We start from the raw sequence: 20932 nt of genomic DNA, 5'->3' as shown, positions 1-20932 counted from the left end.
TGTTTTGACCCGGTTGTCACTCGAGTGCCTTTTTAAATAACTGGTCCGAGTAAACATTGAACAATGTTGGCGATAAAATGCAACCTTGTCTGACTCCTCGTTGTATGGAGATTTTATCGGTGTAGTTATCTCCAATTTTTACGATAGCAGTTTGATTCCAGTATAAATTTTTAATGCCACGAATATTCTTGTCATCTATTCCGATGTTTTTTAGTATTTACATTAATTTTACATGCTGTACTTTATCGGATGCCCTTTCGAAGTCCATGAAACATGCAAATACAGAAGAGTCTGTAAGTTGTAGAATGGGGTAGAGCCCCGACAGGAGGACCCTTGAGTGTAAGGAACTCTAGGAGACCGGAGAATTAACTGACTTTTGGCCTATAGATAGACCATGTTTTATCTTGTTTAGGCTTTTGCCCAGGAAGGCGTGGTCCATTTTTTTTGTGGAGCCAGGGGGTTGTGGTTAAAGTCAGGGTGATATGCGTGTGGTGATTTTAGTGGTGGAGTGCTAAAAAGTTGGGGTTCAGAAAGCGGAATTGTTGCTAAGCCAAACAAACGAAGGAGAGAAGGGGAGGTACTTTAAGGTGTTACCAGCCATACTACGAACGGCTCTTAATTAGCGTTTTTGGCTTGCAGTTGTTACCTGCGATATTTCATGGGGATTAATACTAATATATCAGAATACTCATCAGGAAGATGGTTTGTAGTGTTATGAAGAAGTTTTATGGGTGGGAATAAAACTTTTCTTTTGGGAATCCTGATAAGTATTTGCCCTCGGCGATGGTAGGGAGTTTTAAGTGTTTGTTTGGCGCGGTTGTTTGAGCCAGCTATAGTGCGAAGGACATGCTGGCTGGAGATATCCTGTTGAGGGTCAGGAGTCTGTCCTAAATTGATGTTATGTTGGCTACTTGGTGGATGAGTACTGACGGGTAGTCTCTGCTCTTCCTCCTGCTGAATGTAAGTATTTTTCTTTCTGTGGCCATAATGGTGTTCATTATAGCCACAGAAAGGACTTGTATTCGATTATTATTTTTATATAGGTTTTGTAGGCGTGCAATAGTGTTTTATTTGACCCATTGTATTGCCCATTTTACCGGACAGCGCGGCCAGGAGTTTTGTCCTTTTTTTTACCCTGTCTAGGGTGTTTTGTATGTTGGTCTTCCAGTTGAGAGTCCTGCTAAAATGAACTCCCAAATACGACACCGAGTTTCTGAAATTAAGATCTTCCCCTAGCAGGGTTATCCGACCCTGAGCATCACGGCAGTGGGGAAATTTAAATAATATTAATTGAGTTTTGGAGGCGTTAATAGTCACTCTCCATCTATTGCACCACTTTTGGCCTGAAATTCACTAATATATATACATAATATTTTAGGAGTTCTCAGGTCGATTAATTAATAGGAAGGCATTCAAGGCGAGGCGATGTGCATCGACGTGTTCATTGGTCCACAGACTGAGGCACGCGATGACAATCTACTCGAGTTTTTGAAATCTAGATCTTCAACTGTCTCTCAACTTCTTCTTCTGCAGCCTTCATTTATCCATTGTTGGACATACGCCTCCGCCAATTGCTTTCACGCTTTTCTATCTTTTGCAATTCTCATTCACTGCTTTCCAGCTACAGCTTTTATATGGTCTATCCATCTCTTTTTGGGTCTTCCCACGCTTCTTTTTATTTTTTGAGGTCTCCAGAATGTCACTTTATGAGACCATCTGTTGGTGTCTTGTCTTGCTACATGTGCTACGCATTGCCATCTCAATGTCGCTATTTTTTCCATGATGTCGGTTACTTTAGTTCTTCGGCATATTTCGGTGTTAATAATTTTGTCTCTTAGGCTTATATTTAACATAGCCCTCTTCATGGCCCGTTGAGTTACTCTTAATTGTTCTTCCATTTTTCTTGTTATTGCCATAGTTTCCAATCCATAAGTTGCAACTGGTAATATACAAGTGTCATAGGTTTTTCGTTTTAAGTATATTGGGATTTTTTCTGTCTTTTAAAATGAAGCTCAACTTACCAAAAGCAGCCCATGACAATTGTGTCCTTCTTTTAATCTCTAATTAAGTCTCTCAACTTCAACTTTTATTTTTTAATATCATCATATTAAAAAATAAAAAAATATCGTAAATTTGAACATATGAACAGTGTTTATGAATGAATACATGAACAGTGTATTTTATTTAAAAAATAAATGAACAAAATAAGAGTTTTGTCAAAAACGAATCAGTATTAATTGAATTAAAAATATTTGCTGCCACTTTTTGACTGGCAACCTATTATTGTACCAATGTATTCCCCTAATTTTAAATGTATGTACAAATGTGACTTTGACAATTTTATTACTTTATAAACGTAGTGATCCTGCAGTGCGATCTCAGACTAATGGGTATAAAAAGAATTCTGAACAGAAAATTTCATTATTAGTCCATATCCTGGACTAATAATAAAAATTAAAAGTTCGGATACATACCTTTTTATTATCACCGGATTATAGTCGGCGGTGTTAAATTTTCGATTTCGACTTCAAATACTTGTTTACTGATTTAATAAGTGTAGTTTATTTACAAGGACACTCTTAATGTTAACTTTTATTAGCCTACTACGTACATACAAAATTTAATAATATAGGTATTGTATCATGTTTATTCTTGGTAACTATCAACAATTTAAAATTATAAATATTTTATTTAATCCGTATATATAACGTCACATCGCATTTCGATCCAAAATTGTAATTTTAATGAAAATTTGTTATACTTCAAACTTTTATTTATCTATAATGAGATCCATTAAAGCAAAGTACCCAAGAATATAATAATGAACATTTAGTACTATGGGGGCAGATTTTTTATTTATTTTATTATTTTGATTATAATGATAAATTGTATTTTTCTTTATTTTTTATATATTATGAAGTAAATTATACAGGGAGTTTCATTAATGCGTGTAAATATTGTAAATGCATCTTAAATTTTGACGACTATTTCACTCATCTTAAAATTTTCACATAATCTGACCAATCACAAACCAAAGACAGCTTGTGTTATCGCGAAAACACCAACTATCTTTCAATTCTGATTGGTCTATCAGCTTCGTGTTTTCAACGACGTAACCATGGATACCGATCGCAAAGCAAAGTTTGACGTTTGCCAAAAAAATGATTGTAGCTGTATACGTCAAAATGAGTCGTTTCGGTGGTACTTCAAACGAAGTTATAAACCAAAACATTGAAGAAAATATACCGAGTAACACAAGAAAATCTAAATCTTATATATGGAGACAATTTATGATGTTATAATAAATATTTCATGATTATGACTAATTGTGAATTATTCAAAAAATGGGTAGATTTGGGTTACCTAGATCAAATGTATTATTATTAAATTCCTTCCTCTCATTCTACTGAATTTTTGACCTATCACTTTGTTCATGAAATAGTCTAATAAAATACCACTCGTGATTTAATTAAGCTTATAAGTCTGTCTTTTATTTCTAAACTCAACTGAGTTTCTTAAAGAAAACACCATTCGTCCTACGGACTCGTGGTGTTTTCAAGCAACTCAGTTTCGTTTAGAAGTAAATCGACAGACTTATCGCGAAAATTGAATCACTAGTGTAATTGTATTACTATTGATTATGTCTAAAAGACTAAGAGAGGAGTCAAAACATTGCCTCCTTCTAATATAATGTGTGTATAAACATTTAAAAATTAATATTGGCTATTATTTTAATCCTCTTTTTTCAATTGAGTTCAATGAGTTTTAAATATAATTTTGAGTAATAAGAAAGTATAAATTTTTGTGTGTGTCTCATCCGTCAGGATCTTTTATATATTTTACCGAGAATAGTCTTGTGTTTACTGCAGACGATTTTAACATAAATTTGAGTGTTGAAAACGACAACAAAATAAATTTTCTTTCAAAGCTAAAGACCTTTAATATATTTTCTTTAATTTTAGATTATACACGCATATTAGGAACCTCTGAATCATATATTGAAATCACTAAAAACAGTGAGTTTTTTAAAGCTGAAGTATCAGTCACACATATATCTCTGAGCACTCAGCACAAAAGATAACCTTTCAGATGTCTGACAACCACAATGTGAGTAATATGAAAACAATGGTTATTAATCAACAAAATACGAAGAAACACTTTAGACAAATATTTGATACACCTGAAGATGTTAATTATGGTAAATTTTTATGCAAATACTTGTTTCTATTTTCAATTGATGCTTAAAATAAGGTAATCTCTAACAGAAGAAAGGTAACACATTATGAAAGCGAACAGGAACAAGGTAAACAGCTCCTTGACTTTTTATTAGTGCTTAGCAGGATAGATAGTAAATATGTGGAACTGTATCAGCAAATAAAACGAAACTATAACAATTTGTTAGTAGAGTCACGGAAGTTGCAGTGTACAATATCGATTTTAAAACAGTGAAAATAATTAATAGGTAAAAACTAAATAATAAATAAAATATTTAAAATTCAAAATGTTTATGGCGCCGTCTCCTTTCGAAGGTTGGCGATCCAAATGGCAATTGTAGTTTTAGAAACTGCTGCGCGAAATATTTCTGCGGATGAGCGGTCGAACTATCTCCTCAGGTCTTTCAGCCACGAGTTCTGGCGTCTTCCTACTGATCTTTTGCCCTGTACTTTTCCTTCCAGTATAACTTGAAGTAATTCGTATCTTTCGCCTCTCAACACATGACCCAAGTATTGCATTTTCCTCTCTTTGATTGTTCTTAGTAATTCTATTTGTTTACACATGCAACGAAGTACCTCAACATTAGTAACTCTTTGTACCCATGGAATTCTCAGCATTCGTCTGTATATATACATCTTAAAAGCATCTATGCTTTTTTCTTTTCTATTTCAGAGCCCATTGTCCAACTTTCACAGCCATACAGTAAGACAGAAAAAACGTAACATCTGATCATTCGGATTCTAAGCTGCAAAATAAGGTCTGATCTTGTAAAAAATGTTTTCATGCTCATGAATGCTTTCCTTGCTTGTTCGATTCTTGATAGAATTTCTTTTTTTGGATTACACTGACTATTGATATTTGCTCCCAAATATTTTATGGAATTTACTTTTTCTATGATTTGACCCTTGGCATACACATGTACGTTTATTGGTGTCTTTGAAAATACTAAAGTTTTAGTTTTGGAAACGTTTAGATGTAAACCGAACATTTCACTGTGGTGAACTACCGCATTTATTATATTTTGTAGTTCTTGTGCGTTGCTTGCTATTAAGACGGTATCATCAGCATATCTGATGTCTATGCTGATTCCGTTAATCTTAATTTCGCCTTGGACCTCGTCTAATGCTTCTGTGAATATAGATTCCGAATATAAATTAAATAGTAGCGGTGATAAGACGCAACCCTGTCTCACTCCTCGTCGGATTTTTATATCTTCGGATGTTGTGTGCTCTATTTCAATTGTTGCCGTTTGGTGCCAGTATAGTTCTGAGATAATTCGCAAGTCTTGTTCGTCAACTCCCGTTGTTCTCATAATTTCGATCCTCTTTTGATGGTTAACGCAGTCAAATGCTTTTCGATAGTTAATAAAACATGCATATACATCTACATTCATGTCTCTGCATCGTTGCGTTAACACATTTAAAGCAAAAAGAGCCTCTCGTGTTCCCAATCCGTTTCGAAATCCGAATTGAGTGTCACTCATCTGGAATTCGCACTTCTTGTAAATTCGTGTATGGATAATTCTGAGAAAAGTTTTAAGGCCATGAGACATCAAACTTAATATTCGATAATCATCGCATTGTGAGGAATTCGTTTTTTTTTGGTAATGCTATGAATGTTGATTTTAGCCAGTCTGTTGGTATTTTACCTGTGTCATATATCTTATTGAATAGCGCTGTTATTAAGTCTAGGCCTTTACTTTCGTTATCTGCAATTAGTTTTATCATAGTCAGAGAAATTAGAGGTATTAATCAAACGACCAGAAGTTTTAAAATACCTGGTAATCCTGCAAATCAGAATATGATAAAATATTAAATAACTTAATAAAGTTTTGTACTTTTGAACTAGCAATACAATATATCATTTGAATAATAACACATTCTCAACAAGTGTAGTTCCCGATACACTGAAATTAACATTAGTTAAACCTCAAAATTTATTAAGTCGTGCACAGTATGGCTAATTAAAGGAAAAATTATTGGAGACTGCTGCTTACAATTTTATGGACAGTATTGTTGCCGGTTATGAAAATTAACATCTTTCTCTGAGAATTTTTTTATATTTGTCAAAGACTTTTGACAGTTTGTACAACTCAATTTTACTGGAGAAATGGGAAAGATGTGGTATTAGGGAAATGGCTTATTATTGAACAAAATTTTACTTAACAGGACGTAAGGTCCTGTTAAGGAGGTCTCCTCCTTCGAGGAGGTCTCTTTGACTATAGACATCCCATAGGGCAGTATTATAAGCCATTTGTTATTTTGATCTAGCTATGTTGATACCTTGATTGTAGCTAATTTAATCAAACTGATGATAGATTTATATCTAAGTGATGGGCGACCTCCGTAATAGATGTTAGATCTTATAGAGGCGCAAATTGCGATTCAAATCATTTCTTGGTTACATCTAAGATAACATAAAGGTTATCAATAATAAGAAAAGAGAAAGGCGCATAACAACGAAAACATAACACATATATGTTTAAAAATTATAAGAAGAAAAATCAGTACTAGCAGAAAATAAAGCTAATATTACATAAAAGAAGAGAAGAAAATAACATCGAAGATGAATGGAATATCATTCACACGACAATTACCAATACAGCAAGGGAAACATTAGACCAAACCTCAATTAAAAGAAATGAGGAATGGTTTGACCAATATTGCCAACAAATATTAAATAGCAAACATAGAGCTAGGCAGAAATGTCTATAAAGCAATTCTTGATTAAATAGAAGGGTATATAAAGAACTAAGAAGACGATGCAAGGATACAAGGTATCTAAGAAGCGGAAAAAAAAGAAGTGTTAAATGGAAAAATACAAAAAATTACAGACTATAACAACAGAAGAGAAACTAGAAAATTTTACAAGAAAATCAAGCGATACGTTAAGGACATCTGACAAAAACAACAGTGCCCAACAACAAAAAGGGGCAATTATCAGCGAGAAAAAGGAACTAATGAAAAGGTGGAAGAAGCATTTTCAAGAGCTCTTAAACCCAAAAAAAGAACAAAACCAAGAAGAAGAAAAAATTCATTACACAGCAGAACAACTAGTTGAGAAATCAACTTTAAAAGAAACTATACGTCGTATAATATCTAAAAAATAATAAAGTGCCTGGCACATATGTAATAACTGGAGAACTGATAAAGAATGGTGGACACGTGCTATGGAAGCGTATCCATAAACTAATCTGCCGCAGATGGATACTAGAGATCATCACAGAGGATAGAAAAGTAGGAATTATATACGTGTGTCTTTAATCATTTTCGAAAGAAATAATTGGTGAATACCGATGTTGTTTTAGACCAGAGAGGTCAACTATAGACCAAATACACATTTTAAGAGGTATACATAAATGTATTGAATATAACATACGAATTTAAAACTTGTATAGGTATTTATTTCAAACAGTCTTTTGATGGAGTAGATAGACAAAAAATATTAAAACAACTATGTTAGGAATACCGAAAAAGTTAGTTTAACTTATACAAATGACTTTGAAGGGTTCCAAGACCATGGTGAGAATAGATGGAGATATGACAGGCATTTGCTATTGAAAACAGAGTTAGACAAGTGATGCCTTATCAACAATACTTTTTAATCTAACTTTGTAAGCTAGTGTTAGAAAATTAGATATGAACGGCTGTACAGAGGCTATGCAGAGTGGGTAAAATCCACTCAAATATGCACATATGTGGATGGTGTTGCCATAATAAACCGCACTAGAAGGGTATTGAGTGAAAAAGCTATATATTTAAACCAGTGAGCCGTTGCATTTGGTATAAATATAAATAAAAGGAAGGCAAGATGTATGGAGTGCACAAAATCGAATCGGCATGAAAATCTAAAAGTAGGTTACCATACCTACAAATATGTGGTCACCTTTCGCTATTTAGGCTCAATAACAAATGACAGCAACAACGTCAGTCAAAAAATACAAGCACGGATTTTTGGCGGTTAAAAGTGCTTTTAACAGTACAAAGGTTTAATGAAAAGTACATCCCTGATTCATGAATCTAAACCTAGAATCTACAAATCAGTAATTGGACCAGCGATCACATATGAATGTGAAACTTGAACCCTTTCAACCACTGATGAAAATCAATTGAAAATATGTAAGTGCAAAATATTAAAAAATATATTTGGCCCAACCCGTTGTAGCGATGGTTAATGGAGAATAAAAATGAACTATGAGCTGGACGAATTAATGCAGAGTGCAGATATCGTAAGATTTGTAAAGTCACAAAGACTAAACTATCTTGACCACTTAAAAAGTATGCCAGATAAGCAATATGTAAAAGTAATCTAGAAATCAAAACCACAAGAAAACAGGACATGAGGAAGGCTCCAGTGGCGAAGGAAAGTATCCGACAGGGCAGAATGGAAGAACGTTGTTAAGCATGCCAAGACTCACAAAGAGTTCAAGCGCCATTAGAAGAAGAAGAAGATCTAGCTATTAAGAATATAAATAATAGGTACAACATTAATCTTGTTGCCGATGACACGAATACTTTGATTTTTAGATTGTCTTTAAACAAACCTTCTGTATATTACAAACAATACTTTGAAGGAGGCTCAGATGTGGTTCAATATAAACAGACTGAAAGTAAATCAGGACACAACAAATTACATGATTTTCAAAATTAAAATGAATAATAGTACAATACCAAAGAATATTCAGATAAAGGAAAAGGAAGTATTTTTAGTAGATAACACCAAATTGCTAAATTTGAAATTGAAACATCGACCAGAATTTAGACTTCGAAATACAGGTTGGTAAATTATGCGCTAAGCTAACAACAGTTTAGGATTTGGAGTAATTTAATATACAGATGTTACCGCAAAAAGAGTTGTCTATTTTGCAAACTTCCACTAACTTATAAGACTTTGGATAATTTTCTGGGGAGAAAGTACCAAAGCTAAACCAGTTTATATTATTAAAAAAAAAATAGTTTGGATATTACTTTGTTGGAAATTAAGAGATTCTTGCAGAGGAAAATTTAAAGAATTTAATGACATAACTGTACCATAGATATATTTACTTACTACTTGACTTCAAAAATAAAAACAGTATATTTGAAATAAACATCATAAAGCATAACTTTAGTAGACGAAGCCACAGTATCAACTAGAATTTGCCTGCACAGAGACTGCCTATCACAGATCTGATTAGAATGGAAAATAAGTTTATAAAATTTAAGAAATTGGTAAGTAAGCGATCTTATAAGAAATCTAATAACCATATTCGGTCAATGATAGTGAAATAGTTAAATGCTTGAGGAATCAAAAACTATTTTTAATATTTTTTGTTAAAAACGTGTAGTTTTTGCCTAAATTTAATTTAATGTTATTGTAAAGAAATGTTTTGTTTTTTTTATTTAAATTTAAATTTTTATTCTCTTTATGCATAACTTAATTAGTTTGTAATTCACTTTGTCTATTATAAATAAGCATTGAAATTGTACATTTGAAGGGGTTAGAAGCAAAAGAGTACAAGTGCATATTTGCCATAAAATCAATTATGTACAGATTTGGGTAGTTAAATTACCAAATTACATATTGGCATAATGATCCAAATGAATTTAATACCTGTAGTGCCATCTATTGTGTATTGAAGATTGCATAAAATTAAAAATGTTGAAACATTTACCGGCAAATCGGTACAAGCACACTTGTACCGTTTTAGCTCCAAATGGTAGCTTATCAAAAAAAGGGAAATGGCACTTTGCATGACCGCATGAAAATATCCGAAAATGATACAATAAATATTTTTACAAAGTTTTATGAACTTCAGACATATCTCTTACAAACAAATTACATTGGTTCCTGCATTAAGAAGGTCCCTCCCAAGAGAGTAAAAGCTGAGGCACGCTATCACAAAGAATTTGCCACCCATATTCTCCTGATGGGTTTTAGAGTCTGCAAGACGTTCTTTTTGAAACTGTTAGGAATAACTTATCGCAGATTTAATACGGTGTTTAAAAAACTATCCAAGGAAGGAAGCCGATCAACTTGGCAAATATCCTCCATGGAACAAAATAAGTAAAGAGAGACATCAAAATGTTTCCGAGATATAAGAGCCATTATTCTCGATTACAAAATTCTTCCTCTAGATATCTAGCAACTGATCTAAATATCAAAAAGATGTACACGCTCTATCTTGAATGGTGCTCAGAATTGAACAAAGTACCAGTAAAGGAAACATACTATAGGCATATTTTTTGTACTGAGTTTAATTTGAAATTTCATAAATCTCATTCAGATACATGTGATCGGTTGAACAATTTAATAAAAAATGGCTTCAGTATCGAAGTTATCTCACAAAGTAAAACAGAACTGGAGGTACATCATAGAGTTGTAGATAGTGTCGTAGCTGACAAGAAATAAGACATCGATTATTGCTCAGGACACTCTCTCTCCCTCAATTTGTTTAATATGCTTCGATTTAGAAAAAACGCTAGCCATGCCCCTGCTCACTACTAATAAGGTATATTACCTCAGACAGCTGTGGACATATAATTTTTGCATACATGAAGTAATTTCTGGTAAATCTTACATGTATTCTTGAAATGAAACAACTGCTAGACGAGGCTCTCAAGAAGTTGGTTCTTGTCTGGTGAAGGTAAATTTTAAACTCTGAATTTGTCTGAAAATTTAATGTTAACTTTTTTATTCAATTTTTAGTATGTTAAGCAGCTGCCCCCTGATGTTAAACATCTAATTGCCTATTCTGATTCCTGTGGAGGACAAAATAATAATAAATACATAGCTAAGCTATTCATTTATCTGGTTCAATGTATTAATCTGGAAAGAATAGAAACATTTTTATGAAAGTGGGGATTCATATATGGAATGCGATAGATCTTTTGGCCAAATTAAAAAAAAGGAAGAAGAAATACCCTCATGTATTTGCACCTGATGATTGGGTTGACATTCAAAAATTTCATTGTCACATGCATGAGTAATAACGACTTTATCTCATTCCAATATCTTCATGACATCATAAAAGATCTAAAGAAAAACAAGAAAACCGGATATTTAGATGGCGTAAAAATGTCTGGTTTATTTATACAAAGAATGACTTTTTAAAGTTTTCTTTTAGGATGTCCAGAAATGAAAGCTGGACTCCAATTTACACCGAAAGTTGCTCTAAGCTAACCAGGAAAAGACCAACCTTCACATTGGAAAACCTCCATAAACAACTCTACAACGACGCATTAAAAATTCATATAAAAAGTATGAGAATTTAAGGACAATATTATATTATATACCGCCTTGCCATCACCAATTTTATATTGATTTCCAACAGCTAATCCAACAAAGTTAGATATTACCGCCGTCTCCTGACGTAGATGTAAATATACTATCAACTCAGCCGTTAGAAATTAAAGGTGATATAGACAACGATGTTCTAGACTTATTGGACTAAGAATATGATGATTAATTAATTAATGTTCATGTTATTATGTTTATTATCTAAGCTATAAATAAGTTTGCTATTTTCACTAATAAAACATTGCGAAGTACCAAGTTTTATAAATTTATTTGCAGGCACAACGGTACAAGTGTTAAAAAAAAACAAAAACCGGCAATTTTTGAAAAAGTGTCTTATGCTAACAAAATTTATGACAAATGACAGTGCAACATATAAGTTCCTATTTTTTACTTCACTTGTATCTTGTACTTAACACATATTTAATTTTTGAAGTTATTTAAATTATTTATTTATTTGTCAACTGATTCTTGTGAATAAATTCTGATATTGGAGCAAGGCCAAGCAGTTTAATTATATGAAACTATGGTACAAAGGACTTTCTCACAACATTAGGACAAAAGAAATTTTTTTAAAATTAGATAGTTAAACATAAAACTGTACAATTATTGTATAATAGTAGTATAATAGATAATTATGCAATACGCATTATGTCAACAAAAATTTATAATTTGTTTTTAAAGTTTATTTATAAATTTAGGAGACAGTTAACAGGCGAATATTTACAGATATACAGGGTGTTTCAAAAAAAGGTAAGCCCGTCTCTAGGGTAGCTAAAAAACTAAAAAATAATTGGGGTTTGCTTAGTAAAAAATTTTTGTAACGCCATCCGTTTTCAAGATACAGGGCGTTGAAGAAAAAAAATTTTACGCATTTTTTACGATTTTGCCGAAACTACTGGCAACATTGTAATGAAATTTAATACGAATATGTTTTGGAAGCTGATACATCCCATGAATTTGTTTTTATATCTGATTCTCATACAGGGCGCTAGTTACACGGATCGTACTAAGTAATAGTCAATATAACTTTTTTAAGAGTATAATTATTATTCAAAATTTTAAGTTAACTTAAACATCATTCAATTTTACACGAAAAAGGTACTCTTAGTAAAACTCGATACTGTGTACCGTTTTCGGAATATTTTGATTTGAAAATTATAAAGTAATAATTGATGCTGGTATAAAATAGTTAGTAATTAAACAAAACTCACAAGAAGAAAATTAAATTAATGACTAAGAACATAAAATAAAATTCAATTACAATAAGTGTTCAAAATGCCCTCCGTTTTCGCGAATACACAAGTCTATTCTTTTTTCTAAAGATTCCATTAACCTTTTAAACGGTAGGGGATCAGCTATGATGTCATTAAATTGACGTTGAATTCTTTCTTCCAATTCTTGGCGTGAATTTACCTCTGTAGCATAGACTTATTCCTTAATATACGACCAAACTGCGTAGTCCAACCAAAGGGTTAAAATCGGATGACCGAGGAGGCCAATGAATCGGAGCTTCTGCACCTCTACCAATCCATCGATTCGGAAAATGATTACTCAACCAATTACGACACCTTCTATCAAAGTGTGGTGGAGCTCCATCGTGCATAAAAAATAAAGATCTTCGCTTGTTTAGCGTTAAATCTTCTAATATCTCGAATAAGGAATTGTTTAAAAAATCAAGATACATATCACCATTTAAATTTCCAGGTAGAATATGATAACCTATTAATTTGTTACCTAAAGTTGCTGCCCAAACATTAACTTTAAATGAGTGTTGGTAATGTGTTACCCTTTTGACTCGTGGATTCTCATCACACCAGTAGTGTGCATTATGGGAGTTAAACATAGCTTGTCGCGTAAAGGTGGCCTCGTCCGTAAAAAGAATGCATTTTAAAAAATTTGGATTGTGGGCTGTCCTTTGTTGCAATGTTTTACAAAAATCCACTCTAACCGGTAGATCATCTGGCAAGAGCTCTTGGACTTGTCTGTAATGATAAGGATGTAATTGCTGTTCTTTCAGTATCCACCAAGTACTTGAAGAAGAAGTATTTGTTTGTCTTGCTATATTCCTTAGGCTAACTGTTGGATCTTGATCAAGTAAATTTAAAATATTATTTTCTTTATTAATTGTTCTTGTTGTTCTTGGTCTACCAGAATTTATTTTATTTGGTCTCACATTCCCAGTTTCTCGACAACGTCGTTCAACGGCTCTAAATGTTTTTTTACTTGGTAAGTTTCTTCTAGGAAACTTTTCTGCATAACGTGTCACAGCTGCACTAGAACATCCCAAACATTCGCCTAAGGTTAATAACATGTCAGTGTCTTCAACATTTGAGTACATTTTGATTTGATTTTACAAATAACAAGGTTTCAAAACTCTAATTATTGTTGATTTATCGTCATAACAATCAATAAATGTCAGATTTCCATGGCACACTTGGAGAAAATAGAGGTATACCTATTAGAACTATATCATTACTACCAGCATCAATTATTACTTCATAATTTTCATAAAATATTCCGAAAACGGTACACAGTATCGAGTTTTACCAAGAGTATCTTTTTCGTGTAAAATTGAATGATGTTTAAGTTTACTTGAAATTTTGATTAATAATTATACTCTTAAAAAAGTTATATTGACTAATACTTAGTACGATCCGTGTAACTAGCGCCCTCTATGAGAATCAGATATAAAAACAAATTCATGGGATATATCGGGTTCCAAAACATATTCGTAAAAAATTTCATTACAATGTTGCCAGTAGTTTCGGTAAAATCGTAAAGAAAATTTTTAACTAAGCAAACCCCAATTATTTTTTAATTTTTTAACTACCCTAGAGATGGGATTACCTTTTTTTTGAAACACCCTGTATACTTAGTATTAATTAAAAGTTGCTAATAAAAAATAACATCTTTTTACTTGTTTGTAAGAATATTGTAGAAACAAAAGTTTCAATATTTTATAACAAATGACAATATGTCAACAACAACGATTTCAGTTTACCTAGCTTCTCTATTCCAATTTAAAACGTTCAATGCCGTTAAGAATGTTGAGAGTATCGGAAAAACCGGTACTAGTGCATTACTAATATGGACATAGAAACCAATCAAAATTATCACAATTATATACATTTTGAAGTATATATATGTCAAACAGTATTTTGAACCTTGAGTCACCAGTTGAGTCATAGGCCTTTGAAAATGTATCCACACATATAGGCCGATGACTCAACAGTGGAGTCATGTAACTAAACCACAATTACAATCTAAATTTAGAAATAAAAATAACATACATCAATCATATAAACTTATGTTGCATATTAAACAACAACAAATTAAAAAAAAAACCATGAAATATGTTTTAATTGATAGTATATAGTCTGAAGCATTCTCCAAGGCAAAGCCCAGGCTTATCGGTACAAAAATCACAAAACATGGAGTGTTCTTACGTATATTATTTTCATTGCATACTCTACATATTTGCCTCATATTTGTCTTCACTTGGGATCAGAATGGTATTTTTCCGGAAGGTGAGTAGTAGAGCTCTGATGATTATTTTTTTCTACATTGACAGGTTTCTCCTCAATTTCTGATAGTAAAATCTTTATAATTTTATGACGAAAATCGTAATAGGGGAGATTTTTGTTAATAGAGTGTTTATTGAATAAATGAAAACTGTTTAGTAACATTGTCGACAATATATTAATGCCAAGTTTTTTGTACCATCTAATCGTTTTCCGTTCACTGACATAATGTGACATCTGATCTTTGCGATCAATCCCTCACATGTATTTGTTATACTGCACAATAGCATTCGGTTTTGAGATCATCTGCCTTCTCTTGTTCTGTACACTAATTATTTCACCGCTATATTCTGTAGAAATAAAATATATTTCTCTCTTGTCACGCCATTTTCATATTTCGACTTCGTCAGTATATTTAGTTATAACTCCCCCTTTAGTCAATTTTGTGTTTATAACTTTTGTAGGGTTTTCTTTTTTGTAATATAGTGCGAATAACTCGTTTGCGGTAATCATCAACACATACGTCGAATTTTAATTCTTCACCAAAAATTACTCGGGACCAATCTTTTACCGACCAAGAAAGTTTAGATTTTGCCAAATGAACCTGTGTTGTTTTTGTTTTGCTGTTAACACTAGCTTTTTCTTTGCCTAAAAGAAAATATGTATACTACAAGTATACTTTTAAGTTGTTGCCAGTAATTCAAACTTATATGAATCCAGATTTATGTTTTCACTTGTGACCTCATTTTTTAGGCCGATTTAATCCAGTGTAACTTACCTTACAGTATTTTTTCGACATTTTTTGCAAATTTTTTAATCCGTATCTTGGTTACCTATATTAAAAGAGCTGAGGGAGACCTATGTCCAACAGTGGACGCATACTAGTTTATGGTGATAATCTTGGTTACCGTTAGTCCTAGAATATTTTACAATATACAATTTTAAAGTACAGATAATAAGCTTTATGTTTTATATACCCACCTAAATATACAAGAAAAAAGTTATAATGAGGAATTAAAAAAAAAGACATAAAAGATTTTGACTAAAATTAATCATATGATTTTCTACAGCAGACAATTTTAAAGGTAAATTATTTTTTGTTATTAAACGTACCACTAAACTTACCTAAACTTGGGTAGAAAAAAGTTATAGAACAATGTTTGAGAAAAAATAGAAAAAATTAACCAAAAATGGTGTAAAAATGGGATCTAGGATAATTGCTCGAAAACGGTTTCCTGAAATTCAAATCCCCGAAAGCAATTCCCCGAATGGACAATTCCCGGAATGTACAATTCCCTGAAACACGAATGGACCGAATGGAAAATTGTCCGAGTAGACAATTGACAAAAAAACAATTGCTCGAAAATGGAATTGACCGAAAATAGAATTGACTTGGGATTTACTCAGGCTTAGGACTGGCAGCATACCGCTGGCGTGTTTAGAACTTGGAATAAACATCCAATTTGTCATTTTTTTGAGATTTTCTATTTTTTTGAATTTTTTTTACAGTTTATTTTATTTTTTTAAATTTTTCAATGAAATACGTGAAAACGCTACTCAAACCTACGATGGGCAACATCATATAATATCCACTGCATCTGTTTAGCTTAGTCAAGTTACAGCTGTCACATTTCCAAAAGTGAGCAGCAATAAAAGAACAATAAGGCGTGTACGAAGTACTCAGCAAGCCGCTCCGGCTTTACCCTTTTACCTTTACCTTTCGTTTGCCGACAAAACTTTCAAAACTATACCTCAGCTTTTTTATCAACTATATACAGTCCACTATTAATACTGCGATTACTTGAGTATACGCGCTACTGCCTAACAAGACATAAGAAACTTATGTTCGGCTACTTTCAAAATTACAAGAACTTTTGTCTGGAGCTTCGTCTGCAACCATATTAACAGATTTTAAAAGCGGTGTGATAAGTGCTATAAGACAAGAATATCCCGGCTCAAGACATCGTGGGTGTTTTTTCCATTTCACTCAGTGTCTCTTTAGAAGAATCCAGTCAGACGGTTTAAAAAGAAGATATAAAACTGATTCAGATTTTACTTTAAAGCTCCGATTATTAGCGGCCTTAGCATTCGTTTCTACTGCAGACGTAGTGGAGGCATTTGAAACGATTTGCGAGCAAGATGTGTTGCCAGCAGAAGACCAGTCAGTAATTGATTATTTTGAATATACCTGGATCGGGCATCCACAAAGATGTAGACAATGTCGTTTACATGAACTTACATGAACTTTAAATTGAACAGTATATAGGAGGCTTGGAAGGCCCTCCTACACGTAAAAAATACAGAGATTGTGCAAAGCGGATTGCAAGTCTGGTAAACAATTACGACCCTACGAATACTTAAGCACATAATTTATCGTATTAGTATATAGGAAATACATATAAAGATCATATGCATAAATAAATTTAAAAAAATTAATAAAAATTAAAATAAACTGTAAAAAAAAATAAAAAGATTAATAAAATCTAAAATAAACTGTAAAAAAATTCAACAAACAAACAAAAAATCTCAAAAAAAATGACAAATTGGATGTTTGTTCCAAGACACGCCAGCGGTATGCTGCCAGTCCTAAGCCTGAGTAAAGTGTGAAGGGAACGTGAAATAAAAAATGTATCCGTAAAATAGTTTCGAAACACAATTCAGATTTCTGCCTTAATCTGAGCCTTCTAAAAATTACAAGGCAAAGCAGACGTTGATAAAGATGTTAATAGAGAAATGGATAATCTAAAATTTGCATTCCACGACATGTCTCCTCAACTAAGCAGAAATCATTAGCGAATTGGTTTCTTGTACTCATACAGAGTAGATCCGAATGAAATGAAAAAGACAGTCAAAATTTGATTTCACGTACAAAGCGTCTATGTATCTGTTTATACGTATTTCGCCTTAATAAGGCTCATCAGAACAGCTATTCATAGGCGTTCTCAATGTGAAAAATAAATCTTTCCTGTCTTTAAGAAGCAACACTAAAATGGCTTTGAAACGGACGCAATAGCGACATCTGATAATAAATCCGTAAAATAGTTTCGAAACACATGGAATGCAAATTTTAGATTCCCCATGTCTCTATTAATATCTTTATCAACGTCTGGTTTGCCTTGCAATTTTTAGAAGGCTCAGATTAAGGCAGAAATCTGAATTGTGTTTCGAAACTATTTTACGGATTTATTATCAGATGTCGCTATTGCGTCCGTTTCGAAGCTATTTTAGTGTTGCTTCTTAAAGACAGGAAAGATTTATTTTTCACGTTGAGAACGCCTATGAATATCTGTTCTGATGAGCCTTATTAAGGAGAAATACGTATAAACAGATAAATAGACGCTTTGTACCTGAAATCAAATCTTGACTGTCTTTTTCATTTTAAAAAATGTATATTATAATAATAAATTAATTAACGAGATAGCTAGGTCGAACACAATCTAAGCAGTAATAACTATTTAAATAGCACGTAAGTTACCGTATTAGTATATAGAAAATACATATAAAGCAATAACTATTTAAATATATTTTTTGGTCAATTCTCTTTTCGGGCAATTGTCCATTCAGGGAATTGTCCATTCGGGGAATTGTCCATTCGGTGAATTATCCATTCGGGGATTTGTCCATTAGGGGATTTGTCCATTCGGTGAATTGCATTCGGGGAATTGTCTTTCGAAAAACTGTTTTCGGGCAATTGTCCGGGACTCGTAAAAATGATGGTGGTAGAGTGGTGAATTTTAAAAAAATCCTATCATGGATACTATAAATCTAAAATATTTCTAACAAACGTCATTTTAAAGTAAAAAGGATAGAAATTTCTTTTCTGTAAAGAAATGTCTATATCCCCATGGAAAAAAGTAATGTGGTAAAAAAGAAAAATCGCGTTTTTTCGTGTTTTTTGCTTAGTTTTTTGAATATATTTTTGTAAAAAAAATAATTTTTGACTTTAAAAGGTGACATTTTGATAAGAAATTTATTTTAAACAACTCTTCTGTAGGTGTATATGTACGAAAAGTGTATATAATTCACCCAAATGCACCCTAATGCAGAGCGACTAATTCACCCCTTTCTTAAAACGCATCCCTTTAAATGGTAGCACTCTGTGGTTTGTTTGTACTTGGGGGTCCATTGACCATATGCAAAAATAAAACCCTTTTAACGTTGTAGTTCCTTTCTAAAGTACATTATCAATAGCCTAAAGTACATGAAACCGGAACTAGAATTAATGTTGCAAAGAATAAAAATTACAAGATTAAAACATACCTGTATATTTAAGCAAATTAAAATATACCATCCTAATTACTTTAGATACTAAGTGGTATTTTTCCTCTAAACATTTTTTTAAGCTATATAAACACAAAACGATCTAAAGGCAAATAAAAATGTTACATTTTTTTAATTAACTCACCTTTATGTAATCCTGTTTCATTTGATCTCCAGCGATTAAATCCACTTCAATTAAATCTAGATCTATATTTGCAATTTTTGCACACAATAACACAGCCCTTGCGGGCGGACTAAGATTCATTTTGTATAATTTTGGAGCCATATTTTGATGTTGACGATACGTTACTCAACGGAGAAATGCTTGTAGATATCAAGGATGATATTTATCTAAATACATTATCGCTAATGAAGGTCAGATATTTCTAATTAATCGCTTCTTAAACATTGACACCTCGTGCGGATGTAAATTACGAATTTACTGAATATAAGTATTAAAATGTATTAATTTTCATCTATTTAATAGTTTGAGACTCTGATAATAAATCTTTTTAGTTCTTGTTTATTAGAATACAAGTTTTTAAAACCGGTATTTAAACACCAGTGTAGTGTTTTATATTTATTTAGATATTACAAAATAAATTAAAATATCTACTGAATGCGACTAAGATCTGCATCTATTTATAGATCAGATTGGACTTTTAGAAAAATATTTACAGGGAGTTAAAAAGGAACGCAACACTTTTTTATGTGAAAATGGTTTCAGTTCAATTACCTTCAGATCTTCAAAATGTCGCTTTTTATTTTATTTGAATAATATCCAAGATTTTAGTAAATAAGTGCAACAAACTTAAATGGGTGATTCTGAATGAAAAAATAATGATAGCTTGCTATATAAATGTATGTCCGCAAATGCTTCGTTTTCCGAGATACGATATGTTTTTCTTCTTCTTCTTCTAGTTCCATGACCGTTATCGATCGTTGGGTATCATGTTGGCTACCATATTCGCTATCGTGACTTTATTGATAGCAGCTCTAAATAACGATGTAGTTGATTTTCCATACCATTGCCTTAGATTTTTCAGCCATGATGTTCTTCTTCTACCAGGACCGGGATTACCTTGGATCTTTACCTGAATGATCAGATGTAAAAGATCATATTTTTCAGGGTGTCTCATAATGTGACCAAAGTATTCCAGCTTGCGTTTCTTTATTATATTGACCAGTTGTGTTGTTTGGTTCAGCCGCCTAAGGACCTCCTCATTTCTAACTCTGTCGACCCAGCTTATTTTCAGTAGTCGTCTGTATACCCACATCTCTAAGGCTGTCAAGCGTTTAAGGATAGCCTCAGTTAGAGTCCAGGCTTCCACTCCATACAGCAGAACAGGAAAGATGTAGCAAGATGTCATTCGAACTCTAAGGTCAATGCTAAGATCGTGACTGCAATGTACGTTTCTTATTTTTACAAAGGCAGCTCGGCCTTGTTCTATTCGGCTTTTAATTTCTGCGGTTGGATCCCAGCTCTTATTGATATTACTGCCGAGATACACGAGTTTCTCTACTCTGTCCAGTGTGGCATCTTCGACTTTTATACCGTCATCCTGTATATAATTTTGTTTGCTAACTATCATATATTTAGTTTTCTTAACGTTGAGTTTTAATCCATACTGATCACAAGTCTGTTTTATTTTGTTTAT

General features: G+C 32.5%; 1 protein-coding gene across 1 annotated transcript in view; it reads right to left on the bottom strand.

Moving 5' to 3' along the window:
* The window catches only part of LOC140443807 (glutathione S-transferase 1-like), a 35409-nt gene extending 15703 nt beyond the window's left edge, over positions 1–19706 (bottom strand). The window contains exon 1 of the mRNA XM_072535264.1: positions 19420–19706. Within this exon, the coding sequence (XP_072391365.1) occupies positions 19420–19560 (141 nt within the window). The 5' untranslated portion in view covers positions 19561–19706. The remainder of the gene's footprint in view (positions 1–19419) is intronic.
* Positions 19707–20932: the final 1226 nt, after the last annotated feature.

The sequence above is a fragment of the Diabrotica undecimpunctata genome, chromosome 6, assembly GCF_040954645.1.
Source record: "Diabrotica undecimpunctata isolate CICGRU chromosome 6, icDiaUnde3, whole genome shotgun sequence".
Lineage (NCBI taxonomy): Eukaryota > Metazoa > Arthropoda > Insecta > Coleoptera > Chrysomelidae > Diabrotica > Diabrotica undecimpunctata.
The sequence above is the reverse complement of the archived record's forward strand: the minus strand, read 5'-3'. Positions and strand labels throughout refer to the sequence as shown.